We start from the raw sequence: 23,685 nt of genomic DNA on the forward strand, positions 1-23,685 counted from the left end.
GTCCCCGGCACTTCTCCTTCCACAGAGGCTTTGAATCAAGATCCCATCTCCCTCCGGCGGGGCCTTAGCACCCCAGGATGGGGCAGCAGCATTTGGATCCCTGGGTTCTTCTGGTATCTCCATGGCTGAGCAGATGCCATTTCCCAAGGCCTGCAGCAGGGCTGGGTCTCAGACACTGGTGCAGGCCCCAGTGGCCGAGCAAGCATCTGGAATAGGCTTTGAATGTGAGCTCCCCCAGAGCCGGGGGGACAGTGCCAGGGCCAGCGTTTTGGCCTGGACCTCGTGGGAGGAAAGCCTGGGCGGTGCTTGGATGAGAGATCTTGACAGAAAATCCATAGTGTGGCAGGGAGCAGGGGAGATCCATAGGGGGCGCTCCCCCCTCGCAGCCAGTACTGATATTATCAGCTGCTGCGCCTCACCCCAGAGGTGGCTGCACTGTAACAGTGGGTCATGTGATCCATAGCCCTGTAGATGCAGATGGCCGGAGGATTCTCTTCTTTTGGCGTGTGGCAGAGCTCCGTCCTGGCCCCTGCTGTCCTGCTGGGGGGCATGGGCAGCCCGGGGCGAGTTCACAGCCTGGCACGGAAAGCCTGGCCTGTTGGCTTCGGTTGTTGGGGCAGTTAGGAGATTCCCAGCCTCTCACTGCAGAGGCCGCAGGCACCAGGTGCTGTCTGTGCTGAGGGGATGAGCGCCCGGCTCTCCTGTCCCTGCTTTGGGATCTTGGCCCCCCTGCTGCAGGGGATTAGGGCAGCCCTCTTCAGAGACTCCCCACTGGGCCCCCTTTGGGCTGCCCGTGACAATGGGGATCCTGGGGACCCAGTTTCCCTGTCGCCCCCTGTACCCGGCTCAGTCCTGCCCAATAGCGTCACAGGGGTCCCAGCTCCCCCAGGCCCTGCTCAGATGTTACAGAAGGTCCCTCTTTCCTCTTTCCAGCCTGAGACAGGCAGCACAAGCACAAGCCAGGCCCAGTTAGGCAGTGTTGTCTAGCGGGTAGAGCACTGGCCTAGGTCTCAGGAAATCTGGGTGCAATTTTTGACTGCCACTGAGCTTCTGGGTAACCTCAGGCAAGTCTCTTCCCCTCCCACCCTTTGTCTGCCTGGAGGGGCGGTATCTCAGTGAGTGTGTACAGCGCCTAGCACACCAGGGTCCTTGGTGGTGGCCAGCGCTACTCCCCTAATAACGCCGAGAGGGGAAATGATTTGCCCGAGTGCAGGGCAAGCCAATGGCAGAGCCTGGACGAGAACCCAGGAGTCCTGAGCCTCGCAGATGGGACTTGGGAACTGAACCCCTCTCTCATTCCCAGGCAGAGATGAGACCCCAGGAAAACAGGCCCGGCTTCTTGCCAGGAGTTCCGGCCGCGCTCGATGAGCCGGGCCACGCACAGCGCCCCCGCCTGCCTGGCTCAGCCTGCGGGGTCCTGCTGCACTTTCCCCTGCTGCTACGTGCACCAGAGGGGGATGGGCCGAGCTCCTCTTCAAAGTCCTGGCTGCCTGCTGGGGGCGAGGGGGGAGAGCCACCTCTCTGAGCCGCCTTCCTGCTGGAGAGCGCCACGAAGTATCTGCAGCTCCCTGGGGCTCCAGGCAGCCCAGCTCCGAGCCTGGACTGGCTTATTTATCCGAATCCGGCCGTGCGAGGCCAGAGAACGGAAAGTTACAGAGGAAACCACGTCCTGCTGTCTGGGCTGAGAGGTGGGGATCCTGGCAGCCCGGCTGGAACATGCCGTGAGCGTCTCCGCAGGGGGACGGCCCGTAGCGGATGCACTACAAGGAGTGGAGAGCTCGTGTGTCAGAGGCCATGGCTCAGCATGGGGGGAATCGATCCAGCCTGCCTGCTCCTTGACTGCTGAAGATAAGAGCAGGGTGATCCGCCTCCTGCCCTGCTTCTGTGGCCAGGAGACCAGCCCCAGGTCAGCCCCCTGGAGAACTGCAAAGGGCTTTGTTCACAAACTGGGGTGGTGTCTCTTTTGGGGGTAAAGAAGGATCTGCAAAAGATCCACTCCCGGCAGGGCACGGCAGACAGCCCCACCGACTGCCCGACGCGCCTGTTACAAGACCCTGTTTTCGGGATGAAACTTTCCACATCAGGTCTCCACGTTGGGCTGGATTTTTAGTAAGAAACCAGCCAAAACAGTTCAGCCGAACGAGGCTGGGGAAACACGGTATTTGGTCCATGTTAAAAAATTCTTATAACTGTTTAGCTGAGGAGCTCTGGCACCCCGGTGCTTTGGAGCAGGGACTTGAAGCTGGCAGGTTCGGGGCACCCTGGTGGCAGGAAGCTGCCTTCTGCCATTCCTGTGAAAATCTGCCCAAATTTTGAGCTTCCTGAAATCTCAGCTTGCACGTGCTCTGTGGAGACCTGTCGCAGTTGTCATAGTCTGGCAGCTAAATGCTCTGGAGGGTTCCCCCTGCTCTGAGCACGCTCCACCCCAGACTTCCTGAGCAATTGCTCCTCCTGGGTGCCAAAGCCAGAGAGGGGTCAGGCAGTGAAGCCAAGGGCAGGGAGGCTGTCTGTCCTGTGTGCTCAATGACCCCTGGCAGCACGGAGGAGAAGGAGGACACAGCTTAGTGGGAATGCAGCGAGGCGAGGAGCAGAGTAACTGGGGGCACTGTGAGATCTCATCTTCCCTGGTTTTCCTGTGGAGGGGGTTCCAGGTGTGGGTCAGGTGATCTCGTGCCCCTTAACCGAAGGGGGAGATGGTGAAAGTCTCAAAGATTTCCTGTCTCCCAAGAGATCATCAGGCACTGGAGTTAAATAACAAAAAGCCATGATGTTTGACAGCAGTCTGACTCCAGTTTTGTCCACACTAGAAAAGCGGCCCTGATTTCACAGAAGCCACTTAAACCCCATCTCTGTGAAGCAGCATTAACCCCTTTGTGTAGACGCATTCAAACTGGTGTAACCCTGACCTCAAGTTTAGCTTAAGCCTGTAATTTGCCAGCAAAGTGAACTGGTTTAGGCCAGTGTTAAATGTTTGAAATGTGTCTAGATGAAAGGTTTGGAACTGGATCGATTTACATCGGCGCAACTTCCCTAGTGTAGACAAGATCTAAAATTCCCTTCCGCCCCCTTCACTCGGGATTCAGGCTCTTGGGGCGTCACAGTCCCCCCAGCTCGCCAGCGGCCCACAGAGTCTTTCTGGGTAGACAGGGCCAGAATTCCCGGGTGGGGGGCAGGGCAATGAACAGGCCCAGCCACGCTTTCCAAACAATGTCCAGGCCAGAGAGAATTAGAAAACCCAGGACACAAACCCAGCCCTGCCTTGGCAGCCCGCCTGCAGCGGCCACGTGGCTGTGTCCCCACGGACGGTCACTGCTGCACGGCCTGGGGGGGAGATGCCTGTGCGCTGAGTGTCCCTAAGAGGTGAGCGCTGCAGTTCTGCATTTCCCCAGCAGGTGGCAGCACAAGCCCCCCCCACCTGCACCCTATGCGCCTTCTGTGAAATCCCAATGGCCGGTCCAAGCCCGTACCCCTCCGCCCACTCCCTCTGGGGGCCGACCGGCGAGACCTGCTCGCTAAGAGCTGAACTGAGGCCCCCTGATTCGCTGAGTTCCTGCCTCCACCCCTGATGCAGAGAAACTGAGGCAGAGAGAGTGGCTGGGGGAGCGGGCACCAAAAGCGGGGAGACAAGGCGCGTTTGTTCCCTGAGGCAGAGCAGAGACAGTGGCCACGGCACAGAGAGGCTGCTGCTGGCGGCTGGAGCTGTGGAAATGTGCCCACCTCTGGGATTTCCTGGGATCTGGCTGGCCCAGTGGGGAGAGGCCGGAAGAAGGGGAAAGCCGGGGAGCTCTGGGCGTTCGGGTGGCACTGGGAATGTTGCTATGGCCCGGCGGGGCTCCGGGATCGTCCATCGCTGCCTCGCTCTGGCGTGGGGGGAGGAGGGGGAAGCCAGGCTCAGAGGGGAGAGACACCCCAAGGATCGCTAGCACGGCTCCCTGCAGCACTCGGAGGGCAGAGCGCCCCCAGAAAGGCGCAGCACCGGGGCTCAGAGGGGAGAGCACCTCCTACCAAGTCACCCCCCTCCTTGCTCAACAGCAGCCCTGCTGCCACCCGCAGCACTAACCTGGAGGGCAAAGCAGCCCCACTGAGACACCCACCCAGCACCCCCCAGTGCCACCCCTGCAGCACCGCAGCTCACCACTGCTGCAGTGGTGACTCAGCTGGAAGAATCCGCCCCCCGCCAGTGAATTACAGACACCCTGGCTTGTTCCTGGCCTGCCACCACGTGCTAGCCCAGCGCGACCCTGAGGAGCCAGCCGGGCAGTGGATGTGAATGGCAGCCCGGATCCCATATGCACGGTACAGCAACCACCCTGGCAGGTAGGTCCCTGCGGCTCCCCAGCTGTCCCTCTGCTGCGCCGCACAGCCACGCAGGAGCCCGCAGGAAAAGGATTCTGTGAGCGCAGGCCCTACCACGGGCGCAAACCCTGCCACCAGCCCTACAGGAACGATGACACACGGTTGAGCACTCCTGAAGCCAGCCAGCAGGGGTCGCATGTACACACGCAGCCGCGCACGCCCGCGCTACCACACTGCGTCACTGCGGGCAGGGGAAAGCAACAGCGGGATCAGCAGAGCGTCACGGTGGGGACGGGGTTTGACTTTGGCTAAGGACGGGCCCTTGGGTCTAGCCGGCTCCGCGCTGGATCAGCAGCTGCGTCTGAGCTGCAGTTTACATTAGCCAGTGCTGTGCAGACCGCAGGGCGCAGGCCGCCAGCAGCGTGATGCACCTGGGCTCTCAGCAAATACCTTTGTTCCCTGGGGGTTCGAACACAATGAATGAGCTCAGTGTTCACCTGAACTCCGCCCCGCCTCCGACCATCAGAGATGCCAGACAAACAGCCCTGTGTTTCCAGCCCTCGCTCGCGTTCATTCTGCCAACACGTGGACAAACGGGGACGGGGAAAGCGGAGGGGGAGCGGGTTCCCAGCAGCTCACTGGGCTGCCAACTGTCCGTCACACAAACTGCGCCAGAACAATTGGCGCCGGAACAATTGGTTGGCAGCCTTTGCTGGCTGGGCCCGCCGGCCCCTGGCGGTGCCCTGGGCAGTGCAGGGGGTGCCCTCCCCGGTGCCCAGGCTGTGGCTGAACAGAGAGCAGCAGGGGCTGCCGAGCCTGCGCCCCTGGGAGAGCTGAGGCTGCCTGACTTGTGTCAGATGTGACTGTGCTGCGGGGTCAGAGGTGGGGCTTCCCGCGAGTGCCCGTCATTAGCGCTCCAGCTTAGCATACGTACGCTAAGCGGGGCTCACCCCCCGCTCCTCGCACACAGACCCGCCAAGGCCCGTGATGGAGGGGAGGGATACGCAGGGATCACTGCACCTGCTGCTGAAGTGCAGCCCTCTCTGGGGTGGAGCACGGCGTTTAACAGCAACCGCTCAGGGCGGGATGCGACGAAGACTCCTGTGCCCGGTGGAAATCTCGGGAGCAAGTCCCTGCATTGGACCCCAGCCAGGACCTTGTCCTCACACCCTTATGGGACCCCACCGGCTCTTTAGTAGCCCCCCAGTGCTGGCTGGCACGTGTCCCCTTGCCTCCCTGTCACCTTGGACTCTCCCTGTCGGCGCCATCCCCTGCCACACTCTGACTCTAAGCTCCAGGGCGGGGATGGCCTCTCTGTCCTGTGCGCGTACAGCACCTAGCACAGTGGGGTCTGTGACAGGGGCCGGCGGGGGACAACTTTGCGCAGACGACAAGCAGCGACAGCCGCCTGAAGCCCGCCGGGACCCCGAGGAGCAGCGTGGCCAGGGAGCAGGGACCTGGAGGGACGCGCGCCACCTAGTGGCACACAGCACTGTGGCCGGTGCAGGTGAGGTGGACCCGGGACCCCCGCAGCAGTTCGCACTCAGCGCCGTGCAAACGCCGGCTCGTGGATGACGGGTGTTAAATAATAAGCCATGCAAAGCTGCACCCACACGCCAGCTCTGGACAGCCTTGGGGGCCAGCGGGCGGGAGGAAGGAGCTGCGTGTGCGTCCTGGGCAGGGGCCTGGCTTCCAGCAGCCCCCAGCGGCAGGGTCGGTCCCCGAGCCAGGTGCTGGGCGCGAGGCAAAGTCTGATGGGGTCGGGAGGGTCATTTTCAGTCTCTGTCTCTTTAAGAGCCAAGAGTTGCCCCTTCCGGACGCAGCTCATGTGGGGGTTCCGGGGGGGGGGGGCAGGCGACAGCTCCTCGCTGCACCGCCAGCCCCGCCCCGCCCCGCCCCGCGCTTCTGCCAGGTGCCCACACCGCCCGGCGGAGGAGGAATCCCATTGGCTGACGGCCATCACGCTAGGGAGCCAGCCAATCAGATGCCAAGTGGCGGCTGTGCCAAGCGGGCATGAGGGGGGGCAGCGGGTGTGTGAGGGGGGCGGGCGCAGGCTCAACAGCCACGCGGCGCCCGCTGCCAACTTCTTCTTCTTTTTTTTTTTTTTACTGGCATGTTTGCATGGAGGCTGCGACCGGCGGGTCGGTGCCAAGGGGGAGCTGGGCTCCAGGCAGCTGCAGAGCCTGAGCGGGAGGCCGGAAAAGCGAGGGAGGCAGGAGCAGAGCCAAGACACGGAGAGCAGAGTCCAGGACAGGCTCCGGAGTGAATTCAGAACTGGCTGGGCCGGGCGACCCACCTCCCTCCCCCTTGATGCCTGATCCAAAGCCAGCCAGAGTCTTTCCCTCGGCGACACGTGGGGCCCGTCCCCCCCAGCACAGGGGTAACATGAACAGCAGCAGGGCAGCTCCCGCCCGCCTCCACCCAGCAGAGACCTTCTCTGTGTGGCGCACAGATCCCACGACCCCGAGACCCCGCAGCGGGGCTCCCCGCACCCATTGCACAGAAAATAAGGCAGGACCATCCCCCCCGGGCTGGGTTTGAACCAGTGACCTAGCGTCAAAGGCTGCTCGAGCCACCCAGCAGCCGGGGAGCCTGTCTGCACCCGCTTCCTCTGCCCCACAGGGTGCTGGGCTGGGTTTTTCTGTAAGGAGGCTTTTGTTGTTGGGGATTTGGCCCGGGGAGCCTGGTTCTCTCCCCGGGGCACCTGGCCGTGCTTTAGCGTTTATGTGGAACCAGGCAGGCAAGGCCCGTTCCCTGCACGTCCGTCCGTACAGCGCCTGGCATGCCAGGGCTCAGGTCCCACTGTCACACCCCAACAGCGGCACCCGGAGTCACGGGCTGGGCCTGCACACATGTGGCTGGGGCAGGGCTAGTTCCTGCCAGAGGCCCCGGTTCGGCAGCCGCTCCTTGCTCCCTGCTCTCTGCACTAGCAGTCCCACGTGATGCCACTCCGCGCGCACATCCTTGGGCGCTTCGCCCCGCTGAGGGCTACTGTCTGCTGCCAGCGCCGGGGCAGGCTTGCACCGTGGCTGGCCCAGGCCTCTGTATGGCCTCGGATATAGAAAGAGCCGAGGTGGCTTAAAGCCGCTCACATGGCCAGGGCCAGCCTGCTCCCAAGCCGCGGCCACAGGGACCTGAGTGCCAGGGAAAGCGAGGCACTGACGCAGAGGCTGAGGCACCAGGCTGGCTGCTTCCCTCCCCAAGCCCTGGTCGTGGCTAGCACCTCCCCAGCACGGCCTGCTAGTGCTTCTCTGCCGTGACAAACAGCGCCTGTGCGGGGCACTTCTGTGCTGCCCCGAAGGCGTGAGGCCAGCGCACCCTCGCCATGGCATACAGCTCTTACCTGTGCCTGATAAATACTCCCAGGGTCCCTTGGTCCTAATCCCACGAAGGAACGATTCGCAGGGGGCGTGCCTGGTGCAGAGTAGGCTGGAGACAGAAACAAGAGCTTGTTAGCCCAGCGAACAGCAAGCGCTTCCAACGCGCTGATCAGTCACCCTGTCCCCGCACCGGCCTCCACACACGACAGGCAAGGCAGAGAGAGGTGAAGGGACTTGGCCAAGGTCATCCCGGGAACACAGCTGGGATCAGAACCCAGGAGTCCCTGGTGCAGGCCTGTGCTCCATCCGCTAGGCCACGCAGCCTCGTCACAGGCATGCTACCCATGAGCCTGCTCTGTCTGTCTATCCCAACCGTTTTTGCTTCCTCTGTGTTGATAACCAGGGCGGGCTGTGGGCAGAGCCCGGGGACAGGTCTGCAGCCATTTCCCAGAGGGAGCTGCTCAAATACATTGGCTCTGAATGGTTAGTGATGGTGAAAAGTGCCAGAGTGACACCCCAAGAATATAGAATCCTGGTTACCCACAAGCTGGGCAGCAGCAGGGCGAAACCAGCAGTAGAGGGGCTAAGACACATGGTTCTAGTCCCATCCTCCAGAGAGCAGAATCACACACACACTAGCACTTCCCGTGCCTGGATCTCAGAGCTTCTCAAAGCCCTTTGCCCTGAGGCCCAGTGCTATCAGCCGGTGGAGAAACCAAGAGGTGATGCAACTTGCCCAAAGTCACACGGCAAATCAGTGGCAGACCTAGGACTCCCAGTGGCTCCCAGTTCCCCTGCTCTGGCCACTGGGTCACACAGCCTCCACTAACCCCGTCTCCCCCACTTTAATCATAAGCCTCAGATGAGGGGGCGGAGCTTGTTGCAGCACGGCATGCTGGGAGTTGTAGTTCTCAGAGCTTTGGGGATCCAGGAATGCCCCAAAGGCCATGTATCTCCTCGGAGCTGTGCGTGGAACTGCGCTGACGTGGCCCAGCCGCCAGCCCGGCCCAGCCCTGTGGGAAGGGTTAATACAAGGGAGAGATGGGGGGGATGAAAGGGAGCAGGAGTCAGAGGGGTTGAGGGCGGCTGCCCTGGCAAGCCACGGCTGTGGTCTAGCACTGGGGAGCCCCATGTGGTGACAATGGACAAGGCGGGCAGCAGCCAGAGACCCACCATGGGGCCTCCACACAGCCCCACTGGGCCTGTGCCCCACGCTGACACGGGACGGCTCCCTGGCCCCCTAGAGCGGATGGGCTGCGTAGAGAGATTTAGGAGCCGGATAATGCGCCGGCCTATTCGCTCTGTTAGAGCCAGAGGCCTGGGGCTCAATGGGGGGCGTGGGTACATCCCCCCATGGCCGGGCCCTGCCGTCTCTCCGTCCCGGGGGGCACCGCGGATGCACTGTGCAGCCTGCGGATGGATCTGTAGAGCCGCCTGCTCTCCCATCACTCTCCAACCCCGGGGATGCCGGGACCGTTCCCCTGGGCTTGGGAGGGGCCCGCGGCTCTGGCCGGTTATTTAGCAGACCAGAGGGAGTGTATGAAAAATTCCTAATTCGTAAATGCCGATGAAATATCCGAGGCAGCCCCTCCCGGTGCCAGCTGGTTCCAAACTCGCCTCCTCCGTTCCGGCTGGAAGGCGGCTCCCTCCTGCCTACGTGAAGTTGCCCCATCCATAATTGACGAGCTTTTACTCATTCCTTCCCATCAGCTAGCTCTGGGTTTTCATTTCTGCTAGTACGTTTTGCTGGCAGCTGAATTGTTTACTCCCAACCAGGCTCGGGGCAGTCGGGCTCCGCGCAGTGCCAGGTGCCGCTTCCTTCTCCCTGGGGTGCGGCTAGCAGCTGGGCTTCCAGGGGCCACGTGGCCTGTGGGGGTGTTCTGCAGAGCGTGCAAATGCTCAGCGTCAACGGCCCTATAGGGCCTGGTCCGAAGCCAGCGGCAATCGATGGACAGACTCAGCCCAGCTCCACCGTTTGGGACGGGGAGACGGCTCTGGCTGGGGAATCGGTTGAAGAGGGGCAGGCCGGACAGAGTGGGGTGGGAAGGGACGGACTAGATGTGACATCAGGCTGGGGGGAGGCAGGATCCCTTCGGTGATCCCAGCCTGTCCTGAACGCCATGGCAAAACACCGCTCCTCCGACCTGCCGCTACTGGGCGGTGCTGCTCCCAGGACAGCCTGCCCCAAGGATGCTCCAGCTCTGATGGTCGCAGGCTTTAGGGGTGAAGCCATCAAAGAGCCCCTGACTTCTATGGGGCTCTGGTTGGACACACAGACATGTTCACTGCATGACGTGGCTTAAATATCCTCATCGGCTGGAAGCTGATGGGGGAAACAGCCGCTGATGGCCGCTGCTAACGAGGGCATGGCCCCTTGCTCGTTAGACTGATCACGGATGCTCTTCCTTTAAAGTTTCCAGTGCGTTGCAGCTTTCCTCTGGTGCTGGTCCGTTTCGTGTACACAGCGACTGGGAGGGGTGGGGAGTGTGAAACCCTCTCTGGGGCAAGCTTCCGATAATTTAAAATAATCACAGTAACCTGGGAGAGAAATCCCCGGGAGCGTCTCCTTTGCAGACACAGAAGCCAGGCTGCCATCCCCAATCCACAGTGCATCCCAGAATGCTCCTGCAATTCGGGGAACCACGCATGCAGATGGATGCATGGATTTAATCCTCCAGCCATCAGTCGTATGTCGTCCTTCTCTAACACCTTCCATGTGAGGAGCAAATGGAACTCCTCGCTAGCCTATGGGACAGGCATTAGCTCCACCCCACAGCGATTGTCCACAGGGGGAAACTGAGGCACAGAGCGATGAAGCAACTTGCCCAAGGGCTGCCAGGAAGCGTGGGGCCGAGCCAGGACAGAGCCCAGGAATCCAGCTTCCTCGCCCATCCTGGGTTTGAAATCCCTGGCACTTTCAGTGTGAAACCGACCTGGAAACATGCCCCGTGGAAAGGCTAGTGAAGGAGGTGGGTTTGCCAGGCCGAGCGGAGAATCAGCACGGAGCGAAGGTTCCCGGCAGCGCCAGCTCTGCCCTGCCTCCCCAGCAACGTCCCCTGGCAAAGGTCAGAGCGACCAGCAGCAGAGATCCACGTCCTGCACAGCAGCGCGGGCGGCACAGAGCCAGCTCCCGGCTGGAGCACTTTGCCCTCCTCCCGGGCTGTGGAGCAGGTCTTAGGCTCAGTGTCTGTGACCCAGGCAGTGCCCTGAGAATGTCCCATGGGGCCAATCAGGGGATGTGACTTGAAGACCTGCCCACTAAGAAGCTGACTGAGACCCAGCAAACTCATTCCACGCAGGCTGTCAGATGCCACCCGATTTTGCTCACTGCTGGGCAGGGGGACCCTGGCTCCTGAACGACTGCACACGCCTGTCCCTTGAGCCCCTTGCCCCAGGGATGTGGCTGCAGACAACGCCCGGCGCTCCCCACCGCTGGCGTGGCAGCTGGGTGAGATGGGACGGATGCAGGGCCAGAGGGCGGGAGGTAGTGTTTCTCATGGGCAAGGCGGGGAGGGGGGGCCCGACTCAGAGGATGGCACCGGGGCCAGGCTGGCCCCTCGTGAGGCCAGGTGACGCCGCAGGCTGCTTACTGGGTGACGTTGGTGAGGTCGTCCCGCCCTCGGAAGTTGTCGTGGTGGATTTGGTGTCCGGAGAGAGAGCCAACCGGGGTATGCCGGGGGGAGGTGGCGGCGCCAGCATCTGGGTGGAAATGTAGTGGCTGGGCACTTTGACTTGACCACTTCCATTTAACTGGGGACACAACACAGACAAAAACAAACAGCAAAGCCATTAGGCAGCAACAGCAGCAGAGCCCGGGCCCCGCACCCCGCAGCCGGCCCTCCCGGGCGCGTCGCTGGTGGTGCCGCTGGGGCGCTGGGCGGGGAGCTGCGGCAGCCGCAGGACCGAGATGGGGAGATGCGACCCAGCCGGCCTGAGCACTGGGGCCTCTGGGTCCAGATGGAGGCCTCAGGGGACCCCGGGGCTGCTCGAGGGGGGCTTGCGAGGGGGGGGGGGGCTTTCAGCACCGGCTGGGGCAGCTGATGGAAAAGAGCAGACGCAAAGCCAGGGCCACGCTCGGAGGCAGCCGGGAGGGTCGGCTCTGGTACCAGCCCTGCACAGGCCCGCCCGGTGCCCGTCTCATCGCACAGGACGTGCCCTGGCACATGGGGGGGGGGCGGGGGCCAAGCACCCTCAAACTGGCTGACAGTGAACGAGTCCCACAGGATGCAGCGCAAGTAGCTGGCCAGCTACAGGAGTGCAGGGGGTCCCAGATGAGCCCCTAGGTCGCAAAACGGTCACGCGGCTGGGCTTGTGACGCGAGCTGCAGGAACAGGCGGTCAAGATGGAGAGGCAGTGGTACAGCTCCGTCAGCAACACGGGAATGGGGCAGCAGGGGCTGCGGGGCAGGATTGAGGGGCACCGGCAGAGCTGAGAGGTGGGGGGGGCCGAGCACTGGGACAGCAGGGGGCCGCGGGGCGGGATTGAGGGGCACCGGCCAAGCCCTGGGGAGTCACAGTTTCTGCTCCCTAACATTGACCAAATGCACCTGGGAATCCGGAGTGGGGCGACCCGACGAGAAGCGGAGGCGAGTGACTTCTGAGGTCAGGGCCCTGCTGGGCAGCACCCCGCCAGCCCCTGTGAGGAGGGGACGCCCAGAGCCAGCTGGGAAGCAATCACCACGGCTACATCAAAACCTGGGGCCTGGGGGCCTGTGCGTGCATGGAGGAGCCCAGCCGAAAGACTTCAAAGGCTGCGAAGCTGGCTTCTCCCGCCCCCGCCGCTCCTGCCCCCCCTGTGGCTTTCAAAGGCTCCTTCACAGTGTCCTCTACCTGCCCCGGCGGGGGGGGGGGGGGGGGGGGCTCTGCCTCACCCCGTGAGCTGCCTCCTCCAGCCGCCCTGACCCTGGGGGCCACTTCCTTGCACTTCAAAGGAGGCCGAGGCAGCCGCTGAGCCAGGCCCCAGCCAGCAGTGGGAGACAGCCGGCCGTGCGGGCCTCGAGGGCCAGGGGGGGGATGCTGGCTGTGCCCCTCGCTCTCGTCCTGGACTGTGATGGGGAGCAGACCCCATGCTGGAGCAGGAGGCTGCTGAATGGAGCCCCTCACGGCTGTGGCAGTGATCCGGTTGCTGGGTAGTGGCCGGTCCCAGGGATGATAACAGCCTACTACTGGTGCCTAGCTAGGGGAGCCGGAGCTATGGCTTGCAGCAGAGAAGGGCCCAGGATCTAATCCTGCTGCCGACTGGTGTCTGTATGTCACCAGCCACGGTCCGTCAGCCCCCCTCTGGATGCAACGTATGAGTGGGGGAGTGCAGCTGAGGGGGCTGGGCCAGGATGCTGGGGGGCTGCAGAGGACAGAGTCTGCTGGCAGAGCCCTTCCCCGATGAATGTGAAATTAACCTGCAGCCACCAGGGGACTGGGAAGGGGGGATCCTCCACCCAGGGATGTGCTGACTTGAGGAGAGCCTGAATTGAGCACAGCAGGAAAGAATGTCTCCCCCAGGCCAAAGGCCAGCTGGGGGGCAAGGAGGTGGGGCCACTGCTGGAGTGACAACCAAGAGCTAGAGCCGGGAGGGAGAACCCAAGGCAGGTCTGTAGAGAGGATCTGGAGGCCCAAGGCAGGGGTGTGCACGGGTGGGAGAGGATACGGGTCCTACTACTAGCGCCAGCGAGGTTAGCGCTCCCTCCGTGTGCGAGCGGCAGGACAGGGTTCTAGTCCTGGCTGGGGGGCTGGCCGTGGACTGGCCCCTGCGCCGGGAGAACTGTCCAGGGTACTGCAGTGGGGCAGGGAGGGCGGCCAGAGCAGAAGCTGCGGAGGAGGTTTCACAGCAGAAGGCGACACAGAGAGAACACAGAATCTCCCCCCTCTGCCCCTGCTCCCCCGTAACACCCGGCAGGACTGATAGGTCCTGGGGAAGGAGAAACAGCACATCAGCATGCCCCAGGCTCCTGGCATGGAATGAGTTGGGGGGTAACAAGTGCGCAGCAATCCTCATGCTGCAGGGGGCCAGGGAGGACCCTACATGCCCCTGTGAGCAGGGCCGCCTGGGTAAAGTGTGGGGGATTTGCCATCCTCAGAAGCTCTGGGGGACAGACACTGGCCTGGACAATCGGTGGGTCTGTGGGGCTCTCGCAATGGACCTGAGGCTTAGCTTTCGAAAATCTTTTTTTTACGCTCCAAAGGACACGCTCGAGACAAACTGTCCCTCCCTCCAGCCGTCCTTTCCCATGTGCTGTCGCTGATGCCTTCCAGCATCAAAGATTGAAACAGTTTGACATGATCTAATTTGCTTTCTGCCGTCAGTTTGTTTACCCAGTCCTCAGCCTGGCTGCAGTGGGCCAGTTTCAGTTTCTGTTTATTGTCAGTTTCACTTCCTGGTTCTCAGTCCTGGCTGGGTGCCATGGCCCAGGGGGCTTTCCCCCGCAGCAGGGGACTGTCTGAATCCAGCAACCCCCCTTCCCCGGCCTTCTCTTCAGTCCAATTAAAGAGGAAAATACCCTAATTGGTATTTAAAAAAATAATCAAACCCCCGTTCTCGGGGGTTTGATCTCCTGGGCTAGAAAATCAAACCCTCTGCTTGCCGAGAACGTCTCGGTGAAAGGAAAAGTGGAGCTGCTCCTACCTCCGGATTTGCTGCACCCAGGGTGGGATCTTCTCCCAGGGCAAAAGTGTCAGCGTCTCCGCGCTTTGGAGGAGCCAGCACAAGCCAGCGCGCCGGCGAAGTAGCACACTGGGTGTGAGCCGTGCACAGGTGTGTGCAGGGCGATTTCACCCCGAGGGAGCCCAGAGAAACCCCGTCTAGCTAACCTACGATCTACCTACAATGCCGCTTACTGCAGTATCCGAGCTCTGAATGCCCTGGGCTGCCGGCAGCAAAGAGAGCTGGGGCACGCAGGGGTAAGGGGCATCTATGGGGCAAGCTGCCCCCGGCTTACAGGGGAGGGGCGTGCCAGGCCGGTCTGGCAGGAGCCCGGTTGCATCGGCCCTGTCTGGAACTCTCCCCCACACAGGCCCCCAGGACGGGGGAGCGGTGGTGGTGGGGGGGAGGGAAAGGGACGAGGAGCCAGCTCCTTACCGGTCCGGGCTGCTGATTGGACGGGTCGCAGGCCAGTGAGACGAGATCTTTCAGTGGGTCCTGCGGGTTGAGATGAGGCGGGTACCGTATGGCCGTGTGGGGGAAGTAGGTGGAGGCCGCCTGGGGGAGGATGGAGGTGGTGGGGAAATGCAGAGTAGATGAAGGGTGTGGGCTTCGAGCGATACCTGGAGGGGGAGACAGACAAAGAGAGGACCGGGCGGCCTTCATTCGGAGCCCCAGGCCAGACAGCACCCCAGCACCCCCGTCTGCCCCACGGGCAGATGTGCCCCATTCTGTGTATCCCATAATGGATGTGCCCCATTAATGGCGGGTCGGATGGCAGCCCCCCATGGCCCAGCTGCCTTGCACCTACATCGTCGTATCACACTGCGCTCGGGGCGTCAAGGCGGGGCAGTGGGGTCTGGGAGCCAGGGATTCCCGAGCACTCGCCCTGCCTTTGACACCGAGTCCCCTCTCTGGCCTTGGGCAAGTCACTGAACCTCTCCCTGTGCCTCAATTTCCCCTTCTGTCGAGAGGGCCACGGATCCTTACCTGTCTCTCGGCCCGGGGGCGAAGTGCGTGGAGGAATCAGCTGGCACCGGAGAAGCGTTTGTGACTTGTAATCCAGCCCCGCTCTGGGAAACCACCCTGATTAAACTCCCTTCCCCAGCCCAAGGAATGGTCTATTAACCGCTGAGCCCGGAGTGGGCTGGCTTCTTTCTGCTCCTCGCCCCCCCACTGGTAGCGCATTCCTACCACCAGAACGTAGCTGGTGCAATGCAGAGCAGAGGCTCTTTCGGGCTGGCCCTTTGCCCTCCTACCTGTCTGCAGGGAGCTGGAGAAATGATACCAGCCACGCTTGCGTCGATGCAGCCCCCCCCCCCCCCCCCCCCCCCCCCCGACAACCCCTTCCCAGACAGTGAATTACAAAGGAACCGTCCCATCATGCTTTGGGAAGGTCTGGCACCCCCCCCCCCTCCCACCCCCAGCGGTGCCCCCCCCAGAGACAGCAAACTCACCACTGTGCACAGCGATGACCGGACGGTGGTGCTGGGTGAAACTGGTCAGCCTCGGGGAGGAGTCCTGTGGCGACGGGCTGTTGAAGGGTGATTTGTCGATCTCCGTCTTTTTCACGGGGGAGATTCCTAGTGACCAAGCAGAAAAGCAGAAGCAGCACCATTAGGGGGTTAGCTCCCACTCACTGGCCCACGCTCAGGTAATGACAGTGCCAAGAGTCGGCTTTTAAAGGGCCCACAAATAACATCCACAGCTGAGTCAATCAGAAGCCCAATTCAGGGTCAGGCTTCAAGGCAGAGCCTGATCACCACAGGGGTCAGGAAGGGCATTTCCCCCCTATGAGGCACATGGTTTTATTGACTCCCCCCGGAGTGCTACTGCCAGAGGAGATGGGCCAATGAACGGATTCGCTATGGTACCGACCCAAGGTGCCGACGGCTGAGTGAAATCACACCTCCCGCCAGAGAGGCCCAGGGAATTGGGGGAGTGAGTGGAGTGAACTGCCCGGTGACCGAGCCTAGCTGAGCTTCCCTCCCAGACCCTGGGGGAGCAGACACTGGGGAATGAGCTACCCTTAGTGCCCCGGTGGGGGCGGGCAGGCATGCAGTGCAGCACAGAGCTTAGAGGGCTCCGTGTGGGGCAGGGGCGGGCTCCGGCATGCCTGGAGTTCAACAGGGGGCAGATGCCATCCTGGCAGCGAGCAGCCACATGCCAGGCCCCAGTACAGAGGGGCTCACGTGCTGGCTGGAGGGAGCAGGGGGCCGGCCGTGCTGGGCGTCGCTGGCAGAGAGGTGGCTGGAAGACCGTGGCCAGGGCAGCTCCGCTCGGGAAGCAGTGCTAGGTTATTGCTGCGCAGAGCCCAGAGATTGCAGCCCTGCCCCTGCTAGCCCACTGGGCGCCCCAAGCAGGAACAGTTTGGGGGCTTCCCCCCTCCCCCCACGAAAACAGACAAGTTCTTATAATAAAAAGCAAAGAGGGGGAGGCCTTGAGCTGTTCGGGGCCCTGAGCAATAGCTTAGTCTGCTCAGACCTAGCACCGGCTCCAGGCCCTGTCACAGCCGCTCGTTTGCTTTTGTTAATTAGGTAGCGACAGAGGGACGGGCGGGAGCTTATGAAGTGGGTCACATTCCCTGGCTCGCCTCCGCGGCTGCCTGGCTTGCGGGGCGTCTAAATGACAAGCTGACTGCCCACATGTGCGTGCAGATGTGTGTGCGCGCATGTGCACGAGTGCATATTTGCACACATGGGTATGCAGTGGGGCGGGTGTGTGCGTGCGCATGGGCTTGCGTGTGTCTGTGGCTGGACCCATGGGTGTGCAGGGGTGTGCATGTGTGTGTTGCACATGTGTACGCAAAGGTGTGTGTATGTGCACACACATGGATGTGTGTGTGTGTACACACATGGGTACACATGGGTAGATGTTTGCACGTGTGTGTACGTGCGTGTGTGTGTACACATCGGTGGGGGGGGGATGTGCTGGCAGGCGTGTCTGTAACCATGTGCACAGGTGTCTGTCTCCCCCCCGCACTGCATGTAACTCCAGTTCTGTGTTTCAGACCCGCTTCCCCAGCTCAGGGCGAATGGCCCCGGAGGGCCTGACCTGGGTGAGCTGGGCAGGGAGAGGGGCGCACTGCAGGCGAGCTCTGCGCACGGCCACCCCCCAACCCAGACATTGTCCTGCTCCTGCCGGGCCCCAGCACCAAAACCCAGCACTGCCGCACCAGCCTCTTCTGCTGGGCTTTGCACGTCCTCCCCTCCATGCCCTGACTGGCCCTGCCCCACCCTGCCTGTCCCGTCCCTGCCCTGCCCACCCCGTCCCCGCCCGCCCCTGCCATGCCTGTCCTAACCCTGCCCTCCTGCCATGCAGGGCCCGGGCTGCCAGCGGGGAACCTCATGCTCTGCAGGGCTCACGCTGAGCACCGTGCCGAGGCTCTGCCCACAGGAACAGCTGAGGCCATAGTTCCACATCCAGGAACAGAGACATATGGGCCCAGCCTAGGCAGGGGCAGGGAAATACAGGCCAGGCAGGCAAGGAGAGGGTAACAAAAGCGGGATGTCTGGGATGATCCTGAGCCCATCGACTGGCGAGCAGGCAGGGTGCATTGTGCACCTTGACCGATGTCCTGGGACAGTGGTCTGGGAAAACCTGGAGAGGTGGCAAACCTAGGCAGGGACCCTGCACGCTAAATCCCGTCCCAGGGCAGGCCAGGGACAGGGTAAATCTAGGCCAGGGACAGGGTATATCCAGGCCCAGGGTAAATCTAGCCCCAGGGCAGGCTGGGTCAGGGAATCCAGGCCAGGGCAGGCTGGGGCAGGGGAAATCTAGGCCCAGGGCAGGGCCGTACAGGCCCGGGAGGGTAAATCGAGGTGGGGTTTTACGATGGTGACTGAGCTGAGAACGTGGCCCTAGAGCGCGGGGCAGTTTGGCACCCAGGAAATCCTGAGCCATGTAAAGGCCTTCCTGATTCTGCGTGCGACGCTGGCCCCATGCTCCCGGCCCAGCCAGCACCCTGCCCTGCCTTTGCTTTCCCCCGGGGCAGGCTGGCAGGGCAGCGGGGCGTGTGCCTGAGCAGGGTGGGAACCAGCCACGGAGACGCTCTTCATCCCTCTGCCAGCGAGTGTCACCCGAAGGACAGAACCCCTCTGGCTCCAGATCCTGAGTCACTGGCATCCCTGGGGACAGGAGACCCCCACCCCCAGCCCCAGCCCTGCCCCGTTATGGGCCCCAGCCGGGATAGTTGGCTGTTGATTTATGAGGAAAGATTAGGAGAGCTAAAAATACGTCTGGCTTTGCAGAGCGCTGAGCCGGGGGATTTGAGACCTGAGCAGAAGGAGCCAAAAGGCACAAACTCCACAGGGGGGAGGGGAGCTGAGCAGGGGAAACGTCCCGGCCATGAGATCATTTCCCCAAGGGCAGCATAGGGCTGGTGCAGGCAGGCCGGCCCCCTCGCCCCCAGACCTGGGGAGATCGGCGTATGGGGTGGGGGGCAGGAGGAGGAGCGGCTGGCGTGCTTCGTGCGCTCGCTGTTTTGGGCTGCAGTGGTCCACACACGGCGAGTGAGGCTGCGGTAAGGCAGAGCAGCCCCAGTGCTGATCTAACACGCCAGGGGCAATCCCAGCCCCGGCCAGCCCAGAATTCGGGAGGCTCAAAGGTGGGATAAAGCCCCCTGTGCCCGCTAGCTCCCAGGCTGCATCCCTGCGCGGCACTGCCCCGTCCGACCCTGCACTCCACGCGCAGGCACACAGCTGCTGTCGATCTGCAGCGGCACCGATCCTCCGGCCCCGTCTCTGCACAGCTTGCCGGGTCACGGCTCTACCACAGAAGGGCTGGAACTGACCGGGCAGCGCAGGGGCTCCTAACCCAACCTCCGATCCAAACCGACTCGCAAAGAGCTCTGCTCAGCTGTACCGCTGGCCTCTTGGCTGAAATCGCCCTGGGCCCAGCCCCCCTTGCCAGCACAGCGGCGGGGGTCAGGGTCTCTGTCCGGGACCTGGTCAAACACGGCGATCGTTACTGCTGTCCCAGCCTGAGCCTCTTTGGTCTGGGAATGCAGGGCAGGAATCGCCTCCCAGCAGAGCCCCTGGCTGGCCTCCAGCACGGCTGGCTGGCTGCAGTTGCTGGGAGAACGGTGCCCAGTGGTATTTTGCCATGCCGGTGACAAGGGGAAGCGCTGGGCCAAGTGCTTTGACCCACAGGAAAGGCTTTGGCTCAGCAGGAGTTGGGTCAGTTTTTAAAAGAGGCCCGGACGCCTGGGTTCTCCAGGGCTGGGCACAACAATCCCAACGCTGCACTTTTATCCTCCCACTGAGCGGAGGTGGCAGACGTGCTCCTCGAGGGGATAGCACCCAGGTCTCCTGGCTCCCAGGCCCATGATCCTTCATAGCTGCATTTCCCCCGGCAGCCCGCAGCACCCATTGGAATGGAACAGCTGCCCCGGGTTCAGCTCCTCCCACCAGGCCCCCCTAGTGTTCTCTAGCGTGCACTGCACCCGCTCCGCCTTGCTCTATTCCCGCCCTTGGTTCTCTGCTCTCCCCTGGACTGCATGGGGTGTGAGCAGGAGCACCTGGCTTCCTAAAAGCACATGACAAAGGCAGCCCCTGTCCAGGGCAGCGCCGACAGGAGACGTGGGGCGAATGAACTGCTGCTCCCTCTGACCCAGCCCCTCCACTCACCCACTGCAAGTCACCTCCGTGCCCCTTGGCCCCCCCCTTCCACTGCTCCCCCATTTCCCCTGCCGCGCCTACCCAATTCACCCCGTGCCCTCCGCTCTGCTGCCCCCTGCATTCAACCCCTCCACTGCTTCCCCCCCACGCCGCAGCTTCCCCTGCATCCCCCTCTCGCTCTGCGCCCCTTCGGCCCGTCTGCTTTGGGAGGACTCTGGGCATCCCCCTAGAGAGGGCATCTGGCCCATCTGCCCTTCCCCCCATCGTACACAGGGCCCCAGCGTGCAGGCTCCCCCCTGCCTGAAGCGGGAAGCCCCCAGAGGGAGTTAATCCTGCCATCACAATGACACCGAGGCTTTATCTCCAGCCATTTGGCCCAGCCGGCGTTAATGGGTTTAGCCCTTTCTCAGACGTTCATTTAGGAGGATTTCACGGAACATCCAGTACGGGATTGAAATAAACCCCCTCCGACGCGCCGGCTAAGCACATCCCTTCTCCGATGGCTTACTCCCCCCGCCGGGTCGCGGGGCACTGCCGGGCCGCCAGGCACAGAGGGAGGGACACACGCACACAGAGCTGAGGTTCTCCCTGAATCCCAACAGCTGACGGAGCTAGTGAGCCGAGGCCCCACCACAGGGAAGGAAAAGAAAGCTGCAGCCCTGGGGGGCCAAGTGGTTCGAGCAGGGAGCGTGGGACCCAGGACTCCTGGGTAAGCCAGGACAAGTCACTTCAAAGCACTGACCTCTGTCAGATGAGGATAAGCCTGGCCGCGCTATCCCCTCCCTCTGGAACATGCCCCCTCGGGCAGCAGCACACAGCACGCGCGGGAGGACGTGTGAACAGGGGCACGGGGGGGTGAAACGTGTCTAAACAAATATTTGTGCTTTTATCCCATGCCTGAGCGCAGCGCCGCCTTCCTTGCCCCATGCCGCCAACATCCTGACAGCGGGACCACACTGCCTTTCATACCGCCCTGTTATCCCTGACCTTACACGTGCGGTGTGCTTTGGGCTGGCTATTCTGGGCTGGAAGCGGCTGAGTAAGGAAGAGCAACCCCAGGGCTATTCTAACTTGCCAGAGGCAATCTGGGCCCCACGGCGGGTCAGAACCAGCCAGCGCACGCAGCACGGAGACAGAGAGCGCGTCTTTGTTCTGTGCACACCGGGGACCTGGGCCGTGAGTAAGTCGCTAGGGGCTACCACAGTGCAAAGAATGAATAAATAATATACAACGAAACCCACCCCAAGCAAACATCTAAGGGGCCAGCAAAAACTGGGAGGTCCTTAACTACACATTGAATAACGTGCCCTAGAGGCTGTGAAGGGGATCTTTATCGCAATTCTCACATTCATCATCATCAATAGAGCTAGCTGGGAAATGGCATTTCCCAGGAAAAACTTGGAAAACAAAAAAGTGTAGGCTTTTTTTACCTAGTAACCTGCCTCCTTTGTTTCTCATAAAAAAAAAAGACTCCCCAAAATTTCTAAAGAAACATTTTTTTTCATTGAAAATATTAAAAGGCCCCTTTTCATCAAAACCCAGCTTTGAACAAAAAATGGCAGCTGGCTCTGGTATTTTCCAATCCCCAGGGCAAAACCCACCATGAATCTCAAAGCGTTTTCTAGCTGCTAACTCAGGAAGCTGCCCGGCCACTTCCCCCCCGGGGGGTGGGGGTGAGGACCATTCTCCCCAACGCGGGGAAACTGAGGCACAGAGAACAGAAGGGACAGCCCAAGGTGCTGAGTCTGTGTCCCCAGCACGGATACCCTGTGCCTGGTTCTGATCTCAGGTGGGTGTAAATCAGGAGGAAACCCAGTGAGGTCAAAGGGCCAGACTCTGTGCTGAGCCTCTTGGGGTGCTCTGAGCCCAGAACTGCTGGAGATCAGAGCTTTCCGCCCTTCCTCGGCTCCTTCACTGGAGAAGAGGGTGCTGTGTACACTGGACCAAGGCACCCCCGGACCGGGGGATTTCATTCACCATCATCCCCCTCCATTCAGACTCTGGCTCAATGGTGCAAAACCCAGAGCAGGTGCCCAGCTTGTGATATGGTGCTTCCGGCTGCCGTCCGGACAGCCTCCCCGTCCCACAGCAGGGCAGAGCGAGGATCGTGCTGCGATTCTGTCCTAGCTCCATGCAGGCTCCAGTGACTGAAAGTGGATCAGGATCTGGGCTTGGAGTCAGAACCACCCCCCAGCCCACGCTTGCACACACCCGTATGCACGAATACGTGTGCACGCACACACAGTTTGGGGTGGTGGGACCGGGGGCCAGGCCTGAGGATCCATCCCAGCAGATCCCCCCCGGGTTCCTCCCCCCGCCCCCTTTCCTGGGTGCAGGCTGCAGTTTCAAGGGGAGGGGAGGGAAATGGCAAGATGACAAAGATAAATAAATACAAGATACGCTGCAGAGCAGCCCACCACCACCCTGTGCTGGCAGGGAGAAATCTAGCAGCGGGGGCCCTCGGGCCCCGGCCATCTGAAAAAGGGGCTGTGTCACTTTAATTAGCCCAGCCGACCCCACTCCCCCTTTTTGGCTAGCCAAAGCAAGCAAAGGAGGAAGAAATCCCTCCCCAGTGACATCGGGCATCTGGGGGGCTGGGGAGCCGGAGGCGGGGGCAGGGTTGGAGCCTGGCAGCAAATAAAGGGGTGGCCAAGGGGGTGACCCTGGCACGGGTTCCTCCCAAACTCAGTCCCAGTTGTTTGGCTCTTAGCCCCTGGGCCACAGCAGGCCCCGTGCTCCTGTGCGAAAGGCGAGGGATGCCCCCGTGTGGAAGGGCAGGGTACCACAGCGCAGGGGGCGGGCGGGGAGCCATGTGGGCCGGGCAGAGCAGCTGCTAGGGAATCCCAGCCCCACCCCAGAGATCCTGTGCTGGGGCTGAGCCAGTTTGCCCAAAGGAATTCCCTGCGCAGCCATCAGCCATCGAGGGAAACCCGCCTGCACTACTAGAAGGATCCCAGAGGCGGAGATACCAAAGCACCCAGCAGCGGGCTCCGACAGCCAGCTCGTCTGCCCGGCAGAGCGGCCCTAGGGATGTCCCACCACTGCTGGTCTCACCCTGGCAGGAGAGTTGGCCGCAGGCTCACTGCCCAGCCATGCCATCACATACAGCAGACTCAAAACCAGATCAGCAAGAACGCCCCCAGGGTGCAGATGGTGGGCCCCGTTCCCCGCTCTGCCTCTGAGCTCTGCTCACCCAGGGACATCCTCTGAGCCAGGAATTAGCTCGTAAGCCACAGTGACACAAACCCCGAAAGGAAAGGACACCGGGAAGGGGGTCCGCGGCGGGATACCTACCCCCTTCCATGTCTTCTGTCCAGTTGCGGCTGCTGCTCGTGGGCGAGCTAGGCGAGGTGTAGTATTCTCCCCCCGGACTCGTGTCTATGTCGTCCTCCATGGAGCCAGACTTGTGTCGTTTACTCCTGGGAAAGGGGGAGTGAGGATTTGTCAGCCCACGGAGCGCTGTCCCCTGCCCCAGAGCCGAGGGGCAGGAGTCAGGGCTGGGGGCTCAACCCCTAGCTCTGGTGTGGTGTGCAGTCTAGTGATGAGAGCCAAGGATTAGCGCCTGGACGCCTGGGTTCTGCTCCCAGCTCCGGGAGGGAAGTGTCGTCTAATGGTTAGAGCGAGGGTCCAGGACTCTGCCACTCAATGGCTAGTTGACCTCAGGCAAGTCCCCGGCCCAGCCTTATTGCCCTGTTCGCTGAAGTCAGTGACCCACCAACTCCCACGGGTCAGGGCTGCAGGGACGTGACATTTTCCACCTGACAGGGCAGCCGGGCAGATTCCACCCTGGAGCTGAGCATCCCCCGGTGTCCCCACTG

The 23,685-nt window shown here is 62.0% G+C and overlaps 1 protein-coding gene across 1 annotated transcript in view; it reads right to left on the minus strand.

The window, feature by feature from the left end:
- NFIC (nuclear factor I C) overlaps positions 1 to 23,685 on the minus strand; it is a 140,216-nt gene that overhangs the window by 25,949 nt on the left and 90,582 nt on the right. Inside the window, exons 6-10 of the mRNA XM_067557435.1 lie at positions 23,162 to 23,286; positions 15,707 to 15,832; positions 14,688 to 14,872; positions 11,207 to 11,366; positions 7,640 to 7,725 (exon numbers count right to left, since the gene is read on the minus strand). Coding sequence (XP_067413536.1) covers positions 7,640 to 7,725; positions 11,207 to 11,366; positions 14,688 to 14,872; positions 15,707 to 15,832; positions 23,162 to 23,286 — 682 coding nt within the window. The remainder of the gene's footprint in view (positions 1 to 7,639; positions 7,726 to 11,206; positions 11,367 to 14,687; positions 14,873 to 15,706; positions 15,833 to 23,161; positions 23,287 to 23,685) is intronic.

The sequence above is a fragment of the Emydura macquarii genome, unplaced genomic scaffold (genome assembly GCF_026122565.2).
Source record: "Emydura macquarii macquarii isolate MOO-44397 ecotype Brisbane River unplaced genomic scaffold, CSIRO-AGI_Emac_v2 contig_306, whole genome shotgun sequence".
NCBI lineage: Eukaryota > Metazoa > Chordata > Testudines > Chelidae > Emydura > Emydura macquarii.